Source organism: Ranitomeya variabilis, chromosome 6 (genome assembly GCF_051348905.1).
Source record: "Ranitomeya variabilis isolate aRanVar5 chromosome 6, aRanVar5.hap1, whole genome shotgun sequence".
NCBI classification, from domain to species: Eukaryota; Metazoa; Chordata; class Amphibia; order Anura; family Dendrobatidae; genus Ranitomeya; species Ranitomeya variabilis.
In genome coordinates, this window is record NC_135237.1 from 507,338,639 (window position 1) to 507,352,513 (window position 13,875).

Below are 13,875 nucleotides of genomic sequence, written 5' to 3' on the forward strand. Positions count from 1 at the left end.
TTCTGTTAAGCAAAGTCATAGCAAATACAAATACAAGAAGGAGATTCTAGGAGAAGACATGCAGAAAAACTGAGCAGTCTCCAGGGAAGCTAATGCATCCGAGGTGAATTAAACCCCTTTTGAAAAAGCTAGGCGGCGAAACGCGCATCAAGGGGCAGCTGAGCGCCTCAGGGAGCCATCCGTTTTTATTATGGGTAAGCACATGGGAATTACTGTTGTATCTGTTTGATTTGTAGGCAACAATGGAGGGTCTTACCCCCATGTATTGGTGATAATATAATACATTTACTAGCCCCATGTAATTCACCTCGGATGCATTAGCTTCCCTGGAGACTGCTCAGTTTTTCTGCATGTCTTCTCCTAGAATCTCCTTCTTGTATTTGTATTTGCTATGACTTTGTTTATTTGAAATATGTGAATTTTTTTCTTAATTTTCTGTAATAATAAAGCATTTTGTATATTTTACTATGTTCTGTGAGACTGGTTTACTCCGTTTTTTGGTTCTATATGTTTTCTGGAGTTGTCCTTTTAACCCAGGATATTTGGGTATTAATAGGAAGGGGTTAACACGAGTGTCTTCTCGACCCCATTTATTTAATACGCTTATTGGTTATTGTTTAGATCATTCTGTTAAGGGAGAGTAAGGAGGCCTCCAGAAACCTTTGATGATCCATTGGTCCTGCCGAAATCAACTTTTCTCTGTGTGTTGGGGGGCTTACTTCTCATCAGTATGAAATACAGACACCAAATCTGCCTATGTATTAGAGAGACTGAGTATCTTAATAATAAAATATTTAATGAAGATTAAGTCATCACCACCACAACCAACCCCTACTGATGTCTTCCTTATTTAATGATGCCCCCTGGTTTGCGTGAAAGTAACATCTGACGTTTTCTCCACAGTCTAATTTAAAGTTGGGAAACCAATGCATATAACCCTTAGCAAAAAATAACCAAGAGCTAAAAATATGTTCCAGAAAACACGTTCCATATATATCAAGCACTTCTTTTGTGGTTTGTGGTCTCTTGAATAGCACACGAGAGTTGCTTGAAGATCGTATGTATTGGTGGTTTGTTCTCTGGCTGTGGTCTCTTAAATGCCTCATCATAATGATAGCAGAGACTTGTTGTGTTTTTGTTCTTTTGTCTTTTAAATGTGGCTTGTTTGTGTGAGTGTGTTAAGTGGAATTAATAATTAGTGCTTAATGGCTTTGATTCAAAGGGACGGATGTGCTTTTGTGTATCACTTGATGAATTAATAGCTTTTGCGTTGTTTATATTTATCATACATCTTTGTTTTAATCTTCCTTTAAAGTAGACATTGATTCATGGCTGAGGTTGATTGGCTTCTACTTCCATTGTCTTAAAGAAGCCCTCCTCCATCAAAGTTTTTATCCTCTTAATATATTGCAGTCATCATATTATATAGCACTGTGAACTTACAATTGCTCATTTTGCCCTTCTACCCAGTTAATTGTTATTTTGCCATTAGGTCTATGGGGCTTCAGAGGAGATACCGTAGTAATTTATTTTACAATCTTTAGAAATTCTGTAGTGGTGCAGTATACAGTAAAAGCGATTTAATGATTGCAGGTTATAAGGGGAGTGAAAACAGTAAAAAAAAATTGTGAATTTTTTTTTTTTAATTAAAATATTTAACAAAAAAGGATAATCTACCCCTCACCCTTTTCTTTATTCAAAAATATAGAAATAAAAATAAGTTTGCTATTGTTATTTCCATAAAATTCTGATCTCAGAAAACATAAAATAATTACCCCATGCGGTCAGAAATACCATTTTTTGTCACCCTTCCTCTCAAAGAGACATACATTTTTTATATTTTAGGTGACAATGATGGTTTAAAAAAATTGAGATGGCTTGTGGCACGTTAGCACATTTCTGTCTGCTATCCTTCCCTCTGTAACTGTTCTGGAGATGCTCCAGCCTATGCTTTAATGAGATTCCTATTCTGCTAGTTACATTACAATTTATTTCTCCCCACAGAACATCCTTCACTTTGATTGCTCTTTAACCTATTTTCTAAAGCTGATCTGTTAGGTAGAAGTGCTCTCTCTACGGCTACTTGTCTGTTGCAGGATCTATTTTTCACTTTAATAAAGAGCCATGTTGACCTCGGTTCATGAGAATGAAGCTCGTCCTAGAACAGTAATTTTTTTTTTGGCTTGGCGGTCAGGATCTAGTTGTAATGTCCCTCAGGTATACTCTTATTTTCCCTATAATAAAGGAACATATGTTGGGAGAAAACAAATATAGACACGCCAATCAATATAGTGTCATAAAAAAAAAAGTGTAACATGGAAAAGTTACCAATATGTTTGACCAGGCAAAAACTTTTTCTCATATCTTTTAAAGTTTGATTTAGATTTTTGTTACTGGTAAAGGCATTAATAGTATAAGATTTTGTACTTCAGATTTTTATGCTTTGGTGGGTGCAATCAAAATGCAACTTTTTCTTGAAATTAAAACTGTTATATTAGGATCAGATCAAAAAAATGTGTAATGTTTTTGTTTTGTTGGGGGTTCTTTAGGCACATCATGCTTCATAGACCAGAGGAGCCATGTTGCAGGATTTATTGTTTTTTTCCTTCAAGAAGTTGTCTGCTACTTGGACACCTTCTTGTCATACCCCTCGCTTGGCCCATAATAAAGCTTTTACTCGCCTCCCATGTCAGCATCGTTCCTGCAGTGTCGGCACTCGTTCTACACCGGCTCCCGTGTGGTTGTTGTGACACATGATGCCGGCGCCAAATCATTTCTGGGGTAGCACGGTGGCTCAGTGGTTAGCACTGAAGCCTTGAAGCGCTGGGGTCCTGGGTTCAAATCCCATCAAGGACAACATCTGCAAGGAGTTTGTATGTTCTCCCAGTGTTTGCGTGGGTTTCCTCTGGGTTCTCTGGTTTCCTCCCACACTCCAAAGACATCCTGATAGGGAATTTAGATTGTGAGTCCCATCGGGAACAGTGATGATAATGTGTGCAAACTGTAAAGCGCTGAGGAATATGTAAGCGCAATATAAAAATAAAGATTATTATTTCTGGTGTCACTGTCCCCTCCTCCCGTCGAATTGATCATGAAGAGGAAGTTCGAGATCCGATACAGCCCGGACTTCCTCTTCATGTTGGATAATAATAAATAATAATTTGTCTGAATGCGGAGACAGTGACACCACCGCTGATTGGGCTCTGGCGTCACGTGTCACAAAACCTGCATGGGAGCCCGTGCCGACAGGGCGGGAACGGTATACTTAGTCACCTGACTGCCCCCTTGCATTGGAAAACCACATTGCACACTGTCACCATTTCCATAATCTGCAGTCACTCTGTCGTTCTTATTTGTCAAGAGCCAGAAAAACTCATTTAAAGTTGTATTTGTCAGTAAAATCAAACCTCTCAAATAGCCTGTATGGGCATGCAGGACTTTGTAATGTAAATCCTGCGACACCATTCTGTCTATCTGTTGCTGCAGTCCCAGGTATTTAGCATCTTCACTATTATTTAAATTAGATGTTAAGTGCTCTGGGTGTGACAGAGCACTTAAGGCGCCATTGCCTCCCAAACTTGTTTCATTGCACAGTGCCAGCCTCTTAAGCTTCATTTATCAATCACTGCCTTTGTGACGTCAGACAAGGAACTCAGACAGCGACCTATCGGTCAAAGTAAGAAGCCTGGTGCTTGGTGGGGAAACAAATTTAGGATGCAGATTTCTGGTAAGTGCTCAATCACACCCAAAGCACTTATCTCATTTGGATACGAGTTAAAATGCTATTCATTTAGGAATTCCGCAATGGATGCAAGATAACAAGGTGTTGATGGATTTACATTTCAAAGTCCTGCATGCCCATATATATTTATTGGGGGTAGTTGATCATAATGTACCGTATATACTCGAGTATAAGCCGAGATTTTCAGCCCACTTTTTTGGGCTAAAATTGCCTTTCTCGGCTTATACTCGAGTCATACCGGGGGTCGGTAGGGGAGGGGGAGCGGGGGCTGTCTAAAAATACTCACCTAGTCCAGGCGCGGTCCCTGCTTCCCCGGCGCCGGCAGCAGCAGCTTCAGCTTCTTCCTGTACTCAGCGGTCACATGGTCCCGCTGATTACAGTAAATGAATATGCGGCTCCACCTCCCATAGGGACCGCTGAGTACAGGATGAAGCGCTGCGGCGTTGGGGAAGCAGGATCTACACAGCGGCAGGACCAGGTGAGTATACGGGGAGGGGAGCGCTGCGCTGCGCGATAGTCACCTGCTCCTCGTTCCGGGCGCCGATCTGTCTCCAGCAGTGACACTGAGGTCAGAGGGCGCGGTGACGTGGTCAGTACGCGCCCTCTGCTGAACGTCGGTGCTGGAGACAGATCGGCGCCCGGAACGAGGAGCAGGTGACTATTCAAAGTGCCGGGGGCCTGAGCGACGGAGAGGTGAGTATGTGATTTATTTTTTTTATCGCAGCAAATGGGGCAAGTGTCTGTATGGAGCATCTATGGGGCCATAACGTTCCTGCAGCACTATATGGGGCCATAACGTTCCTGCAGCACTATATGGGGCCATAACATTCCTGGAGCACTATATGGGGCCATAACATTCCTGCAGCACTATATGGGGCCATAACATTCCTGCAGCACTATATGGGGCCATAACATTCCTGCAGCACTATATGGGGCCATAACATTCCTGCAGCGCGGCACTATATTGGGGCCATAACGTTCCTGCAGCACTATATGGGGCCATAACATTCCTGCAGCACTATATGGGGCCATAACGTTTCTGCAGCACTATATGGGGCCATAACTTTTCTGCAGCACTATATGGGGCCATAACGTTTCTGCAGCACTATATAGGGGCATAATGTTTGTGCAGCACTATATGGGGCAAGTGTCTGTATGGGGCCATAATTAACGTTTGCAGGGCACTACGGCATATGGGGCAAGTGTCTGTATGGAGCATCTTATAGGGCCATAACGTTTGTGCAGCACTATAAGGGGCAAATATCTTTATAGAGCATCTTATGGGGCCATAATCAGCATTTGTGCAGCATTATATGGGGCAAATGTGTCTATGGAGCATCTTATGGGGCCTTTATTAACCTTTATGCAGGATTATATGGGGCATATTTTAATATGGAACATCTTATGGGGCCATAATGAACAGTATGGAGCATTATATGGGGCTCCTGATTCAATATGGATATTCAAAGACACTTAACCTACTGATGTCTCAATTAATTTTACTTTTATTGGTATCTATTATTACTTTTGACATTTACCGGTAGCTGCTGCATTTTCCCCCCTAGGCTTATACTCGAGTCAATAAGTTTTCCCAGTTTTTTGTGGCAAAATTAGGGGGGTCAGCTTATACTCGGGTCGGCTTATACTCGAGTATATATGGTATTTTTGTTATTTTTCGCCATAGACTCTTTGTAGTCTTTTGCTTCGATTATGCTCCAGCAAACCTTCTGCCCTTACTCCTCTTTATTGCTTTGTGGACTATGGGACAGTGCTGACATGCTATAAAGTATATCGCTTCATGACTATGCTAAAACTTAAAAATTCTTAAAACTTAGAGTTATAAGATTATGATGAGGATTTGACGAGAATCTACTCAGTTTCTGCTTCAAAAACTGTAAATTATTGTATGTTCACTCTTATTTTTTGGAGGTGAAACTGAGCGGAATCTCTTCAGATCCTCCTTAAATACTCAAAACTCGGTTCTCGTGATATATTAATGTACTGATGGTGGTTTTGGTGAAGTATTCATGTAAGTACCCTTTTACATTATTTGCGGTCCTTGGAATTTGTTTAGTACGGCATTGCTGCACATGGACCAAAAAACGTTGCGCACCCCATCTTTAAATAAATAATCACCCTTCGTGTGATTAGTTGGGGACTGTAGGTCTGACCGCTAATTTCCTCAGCTATTTTCTGAGTTCTCATAGGAGTGAATGGAGCGACATTAATGGATTATCTTGTAGATATTCCATAAATGTCAGGAATGGGAAGCACTCGTTAATTCGGACTTCACTATGGTCTTATTGTCCTCTACCACAAGGCTAGTTTGCAGTTCTGCTGACTGTGAGCGCCTCCATTCTCCAATAACCAGCTCCCTGTGCATGTACGTGTCTGGAGAGTTGTATTCTTTTACAGTAGAGAATTAATTAACGATTACGGGTTGGAATGAGCAGGTGCTCCGGGGGCTTAATTACTTTTTCTAGAAGTAATATTTACATTTACGTCCTGAAATGAAGCTGGCCCAGTATATTCTGTTTTTCTTTTATCTTTAGTCGTTCCCAATTACTGAAACATTTATTGGAGGCATTTGCTGCACACATGATCCGACTTCTAATGGTGGTGGCTCGCTTTCCTTCGCTTTTTATAATAACACTGGAAAAAAAAATAAAACAGAAGTCTTTGCTGCTTTATTTCCTTGGAGGTTATTGAAATCCACTATAAGAAAATATTTGATTTTGGATTTCGCATATCTTTACAGTTTTTAATTAACCATGTATGCTTTATTGCACTTTAGGGATATATATTTTTTGTTTACAAGGCTTTTAGATTAGAACTTGTTTCACGCCTCAAGTTACCTTTTATTTGTGTGCTTTAATTCACAGTGACCTTGCTTGCTATGTGTATGGTAATAGTAATTAATTAAAGACCAATGTACTGGGTGCAGCAGTTGATACAATCAACGTTTTTAGTTTTTAGCATGTAGCAGAGCTCAGAAAGTTGAGCCCACCCCACACCGCAGCTTTCTGTGTACATTGTATATTGACAGTAAACTGCTAATCAGTACTGGACAGAGTTGGACTAGGCTTCACGTGGGCACTAGTCCGGCAGTGATATTCTGCCGATAATACACTTGTTATTTTGAAACAAGAGCACACATCTTAATAAGTGGCATATCGCTGAAATTAGTGTCTCAGCCTCTTCCTCATGCTGTCCTCAGATGACATAGCGAAAACCGTTGACAGATTGATTCCCTTTTATTGCTCCAGTGTTCTGCACACATTCAGAAACAATATATACTTATTTACCGAGGTGGCGCCGCTCTTCCACGCTGACCTTGTGTGTAGGCCACATAAGGTAAACAGTGTTTTGTGTCCAATACAGCCTGATCAGCGGTCATGTGACACTTTTTAGGTCATGAGACTGGTGGGGGACAGAGGGCTCAGGTCGGAGAAGTGGCGCCAGTCTTGGAGATTTAATTTTCTTTTTCTTTTGTCCTTTTTTAATAATTATCCAAAACTGTGGCAATTAATAAGGAGTTGTCCACTTTATATGAAATATATCCTATGTTTAATTAAGTTTCATTAGTTACATGTACGCATGTAGAAGTGAAAACTTTCTGTGGCCGGTGACCATATTGAAGGCACACATTTCATTCTTGTATTATCTCTCTACACAGCACAGATGGATGTGTGCTGAAGTGAATGGGAGAAAAATCTGCTGCAAATACTGATGTGTTGACAAAATAAAACATGGACAACATTCTTGTGTTTTTGACACATTTTGTGCTTCTGTTTTTCCTATTCATAGGTGAAATCTGCAGTAAAAGCTCTGAGAATTGATATGCTGCGGATTTATATCTGCTGCAAATCTGCAAGGAAACAAATGTGCAACGTGTGGAGTCCCATTCACTTTGCTGTTGTTAGGAAATCTTTCAGGTTTAGTGATAAATCTGGGCAGAGAAAATGCGACCAAAACACATCATGTTGTGCACAGATCCTATAGGTTTGGACACACTATCACTTGGGAAGCTCATCATTTGCACATAGGCTGTATGTCCAATGTCAGGGCATCGCCATTTTGATGGATTCCCCCTTAAATATTTTACTCCTTTTTGACATTTCCCTTGTTTTTTCCTTTGTGTCACTTTTCTAGCTGACCACCGTCTCGGTGCATGTATAGAAGCAATCACAGAAACGTCATGCTTCTATATATTATAGAAAAAAACACAAAAATTGAGCTTGGTTTGAGTTGGTATACATGCAGCACATAAACGCATGTTCACATTGGCCATTCTACATTTCTTGTAGGATTTCTATATATTATACAGGATAGATGCTATAAACCTTTCACCTGCTACATGATAACTGCAGAAAATTCATTTTTTTGTAGCTTCACCTTTATATATAATAAAAGCCCAGTTTAAAAGTGGAGTAGGTCTTTTAATATATTTTTATATATTTTAATATAAATATAAAAGTGGAGTAGGTCTTTTAATATATTTTTATATATTTTAATATTAATATATATATTAATATAACATTTTAATTGTATATATTTTATGTGTTAGCCATTAGTAAAGTTTTCTAGGCTCCCATGAACTATGGCCATTTTGTGTCAGATTAATGTGAAGAGCTGTTTTTCTACTCCAAACGTGTCAGTGATTTGACGATGGCTCGTGTACAATTCTGCATTGTGTCCATTGGATTCCTTATATTACATCTGCAGACTTCTGGAAAAATGATGTTTATTCCTCTTGATTGTTGCATTGTGGTAAATCAAAGTGATAACTTTGCTGTATAGCTCAGTATCAAGTTTACAGATGTTTGCCTCCCAGAGGACGGAGTTGGGTCCTGATGTACAAAATTCTGCCAAGAATAAATTGTAAAGAAAAATCCTTTGCAACAGTTTAAGTGACGGTAAAGGGAGTCGAGCCAGCAGGTCACCAGCTTCCATGACCTGACTTCCTACTGAATGACTGGGAAAGTCAGACGTGAAATAATAGGAGATGAAGCTGTGATTGGGACTCACTGAGCCTCTACAGACCAGCTGCTGGCTCAACACGCTGATGTTAAAAGTTCAAGGAAAGTCTGATCACGTATAAGAAAGTTTTTGTGTGTCATGTCCTGATCCTTTTCTCTTCAATTTTGCAATTTTGGAGAACATCAGAAATCATTAGTCCAGGTCTACGCTGCAAATCTGCTAAATCTACAGTAAAATTCAACATAAATTTTGCTTTTCCATTTTAAAGATCTGCAATAGAAAATGACATCTTGCAAAAGCCACCCATCTGGTCACTTTTTGCGCTGAAATATTCTGCCGCATGTAAATGAGATGTTTGTGAAGTATCTTCAGCAGAAACCTGATGCACACTCTCAGGATTTTAACAGATTTGTGACTTTACATGGCATGAAGATAATCAACGTGTGGGTGATATTCATCTTTAAATGCTTTGTTACTTTTTTCTCTGGCAGAAAAAAATTGTGTTGTATGAACTATGGCACAGATTCCTTTAAAAACAAACAAACAATGGATGTAGTTCCTGGACGGTTTCCCGTTCGTTTCAGTGTACATGTCAAAATCGTGATGGTTATTTCGGGTGAACGTATCTTTAAAAAAATCCTCCGGCTTTCACTGTATACCTTTGCAGATTTTACTTATGTAAATCCACTGTTAGAATCTGTAACATTTCAGTCCAATGTGGTCCTGACCTTACCTTGTTTTTAGACCATATTTGTCTCCTACATAAATCCTAACACTATCCAAAACTGGAGCTTCGCATAAGGGTTCACGGGGTTGCTTAAACTGGGCCATATTTCATGATAATTACTTATTATTACCTATTGTAATGATAAAGAAAATCATTACGAACAAACCATAATGCTAATGTTCTTTGTAAATCTTCAGTGATTGTGACGGCAGAAAAATCATCAATTGCCTGGTCACTACAGGGGAAGGGCCATCGCTAGACAGCAGCGACTTTCCTCATCTGGTGGGCAGGATCATACTAATAAATGTATTCTGTAGACCCTCGCTTATAGCATGGAAAATCCTGATGATTAAGGCTATGTGCACACAAATTCTTTTTCCGGAATCAGCCTGAAAATGTGCCAAAACACCCCCCCCTCCAAGAATGGACATAATGCACAGCATTGTCAAAATGACATTGCTGTGCACATGTTCAGTATTTTGTTACTTCATTTAACTGCTCCAAATAATATGTTCATTCTTGTGGCGGCTTCTTTTGGAAGATGTAGGCAAGAGATGTCGGCAGAGACACTTCAGGGGAAAAAAAAAACCTCTGACTTTTTTCTGAAGCGGTTTTAAGAAAACTCTGCCACCGGATTAAAGATGTCGTTTACATAGCCACTGAGTTTCTGCGCCAAAAACTCCTTGTAAAACAGTGTATGATGAGGATTAGTGGTTGTGTCTTCTACCTTCAGGAGGTCTTACTGTGTAACTATTTTGCCACCTGTGAATAAGTCATGGCTCCACCTATGCATTTGTGAATAGCACAATATATGGAAAAAAAAGCATGCCCATGATATTTCTGAAATCTCATAGCTTTTGCTGGTACTGTTAAAATCAGCTTATATTTTACATAAGGAGACTGCTGCAAAAAAACAAAAACACAACGTGTGAACATAGCCCAAGTTTGAAAGGTTTTTCTTTCTGTTGGGAAGTATAATAGAAATGTGTAAAATGTCTTCAGATAAAAAATAAACTCTCATTACTGAGATAGGAGATGACAGTTGGTGCTCATAAAGTTCTATGAGAGCTGTAATTTCAGGAGAACTTGCAGCAGAATGTCTGCCCCTACCTCTAGCTCCTCTATCCCCTCATCTCACCTCTTCATAGAATCTTATGAGCACCAACTTCCACCTCCTATCTCAATATAGGAAAGATATATATCTTGGTATCGTGTTAGCCAGTAGATAGAAAAATATTTAGAATTACCGTACGTCCTCAGTGGTTGATTTTTATTTTAATGGCTTACTGAAAAGATGGTAACAAATTGCAAGCTTTCGAGACTACTCAGGTCTCTTTGCCTGATGAAGAGACCTATGTAGTCTCGAAAGCTTGCAATTTGTTACCATCTTTTCAGTTAGCCATTAAAAGGTATCAACCACTGAGGACTCTCAATTCTAAATATTTTTCACCTCCTATCTCAGTAATGGAAAAGTTTGTCTTCACTGAATACAGATTTTACCCAGGAATTATGAGCAAATGATCTCTTTGAACATACACTGTGTTCCAAATTATTATGCAAATAATATTTCCTCATATTTTCTCTAAATTACCTATCTGAATTGCAGTCATTGTTATTTTCCAGTCATCTACTATTCTAGTATAATTGCAATGTTTTGGAACAAACTGCCTATGAAAACAGTATCTTTTTTAAAAAAAAAATAAACACTCAAAATGCATGTTCCAAATTATTATGCACAGCAGAGTTTTCAACCTTTTTTTATTTTGAACAAAAAAATGGTCAATTGTGAAGTTATAAGCATTATCAGCTTATTACAAAAAGAAATCTAACAGTTTTCAAGTGAAAACTTTATTCTAGGTGATGTTACATTTGTACATAGGACCCCTTGTTGGAAAGAAGCTTCTGAACTCTCTCGTCCATTGAATTTGTCAGTTTTTGGATGGTTTCTGCTTCAATTGTTTTGCATGTGGACAGAATCCCCTCCCAGAGCTGTTGCTTAGATGTGAACTGCCTCCCGCCATCATAGACACTCCTTTTGATGATGCTCCAGAGGTTCTCAATGGGGTTGAGGTCAGGGGAAGATGGTGGCCACACCATAAGTTTGTCCTCTTTTATGCCCATAGCAGCCAGAGATGCAGATGTGTTTTTTGCAGCATGAGACGGTGCATTATCATGCATGAAAATGATCTTGCTGCGGAAAGCACGGTTCTTCCTCTTGAACCATGGCAGGAAGTGTTGTTTTAGAAACTCCACATAGATTATGGAGTTCATCTTTACCCCTTCAGGGATCATACAGGGGCTGACAATCTCTCTCCCCATGATTCCAGCCCAAAACATTACTCCACCTCCTTGTTGGCGCCTTAGTGTTTTCATGGGGTGTCCATCAACCAGCCATCCTCCACTCCATCCATCTGGACCATCGAGCGTTGCACAGAACTCATCGGTGAACAAAACAGTTTGGAAGTCAGTCTTCATGTATCGTTTGGCCCACTGGAGCCGTTTCTGCTTGTGTGCAGTGGATAGAGGTGGTCGACAGGATGGCTTACGCACAGCTGCAAACCTCTGAAGGACCCTGCATCTTGTTGTTCTGGGGACGTTGGAGGCACCAGCAGCTTCAAAAACTTGTCTGCTGCTATGACAAGGCATTTTTGCAGCTGCTCTTTTAACCTTACGCAATTGCCTGTTGGAAAGAGTCCTCAATTTTTCCTTATCAGCATGCACACGTGTGTGCTGGGAATCAGCTACATACTTCTTGATTGTGCGATGATCACGATGAAGTGTCTTGGCAATGTTGATTGTAGTCATGCCTTGACCTAAATACTCCACAATTTGTTGCTTCTCAGCAGCCGACACATCCTTTTTCTTTCCCATTTTGGCCAAAAATGTAGGCTGCTTAATAATGTGGAACAGCCTTCTTAAGTTGTCTTGCCTTTATTTGGACACATCTGCCAAACTAATGTGCACAGGTATCTGCAATTGCTTTCAGTGAAATAAAGAGCCCTGACACACATCACCATCAATGAGTTTAAATGAGAAACAAAAAAATTCTAACCTTATCACTCCTAAACGCTTTGTGCATAATAATTTGGAACACAGTGTATATTTACAAAGTTGCCTATTTTCATTTGTACAACTGATTTAATAAAATACAAAATTTTATGACGGTTTCTAATTAATGGTATACAGTTTGCAGGAACACTTTACAGCACGGGAAAGATTTAGGGTGTGTTGCGATGCAGCAGATGTGTTGCAGGTTTTTCCACAGCTGTTCACTACATTTGAGAACCATCTTCAAGTTCTGCAGCAGATCTGTTTGACTTTCTCTCATTAAAGATGTTTTCCAGGTTTAAAACCTTCTTTTACATAGGCATCATCTGTCTAAAACTAACAAATGAGCCAGCCCATTGCCGCTTCTCCACCATTGCCCCTAGTCTTTTGTTGCAGCGGTGTCTTAACGACAACAACATGTGACTGCTGCAGCCAATCACTGGGCACAGCGGTCATGCTAATGTAGACTTCATTACCAGAAAATCTAGGCCTACAACTATGGAAGCGAATATGTAACACCTTGAAACAAAAAGACCATTTTATGCAATTAAATTAAGGTAATTCTCGCCAGCAGCATCACTGCATGGTATGTTCACGTCATCATTGCATTACCCGTGTTCCTTTATTTTTACTTGTTGGCAAAAATAGGGAAATCAAGATGTGCCACTGTGATATGATCACATCTGTTATCTTTTATACGTCCTTTTCATTGTGTGCAGTGATTGTTAATTAGAAGATCTGGGAATAAATCCGGGATTTCAGTTTTTAACTAATATAAAATAAACTTATATATTTCTTTTTTTTTATTATTTACCAGGACGAAACGGACTCACGTTCCTGTGAATGAATACATTTTTGAGCTGCCAAATTTGACCATTCAGGCAACAAGAGCTCAAACCCTTCTCCTGCAAGTTATTTGTCAAAGCTGGTCCTATGGGACAAGCACTTCCAGCTCTTCTGGTCTGAGTGAAGCTTTGCTGACTGAGGTCTTCTCAGGTAGGTCATTAGTTTTTCGGTTGCTTTTTGGAATGTCGTGGATATATTGCTGTGTTCCTGTTTTAATTTTTCCAGCACAGCAGAGCTCCACTGTCCTCTATTATCCCAGAAAGGATACCCTGGACCGGCAGGTGTGTCACTTGTAGAGAGGGCTGCAGCTTAGTAATGCTACAGGCAGGAAGTTCTGCCACCCTGTTCTTTTAGCTGCTGCTGTGCACAGACAGACATGCACACACAAACTTACATTGGCGTTTTTTTTTTAAACCACAAATTTATTTTAAAAGCCATTATTTTTATGCTTCTGTTACAAGCTTTTTTTGTGTTTATACATTTCAACATTTTGTTTTCTCCATGCAGTTAAACAAAGAAAAAAAAACATCGC

At 39.7% G+C, this 13,875-nt stretch overlaps 1 protein-coding gene across 7 annotated transcripts in view; it reads left to right on the plus strand.

Annotated features, from left to right (window-relative positions):
- VPS13B (vacuolar protein sorting 13 homolog B) overlaps positions 1 to 13,875 on the plus strand; it is a 1,111,190-nt gene that overhangs the window by 233,867 nt on the left and 863,448 nt on the right. For all 7 annotated transcript variants that reach the window (XM_077270879.1, XM_077270877.1, XM_077270878.1 and 4 more), the window contains exon 17: positions 13,315 to 13,493. In XM_077270879.1, coding sequence (XP_077126994.1) covers positions 13,315 to 13,493 — 179 coding nt within the window. The remainder of the gene's footprint in view (positions 1 to 13,314; positions 13,494 to 13,875) is intronic.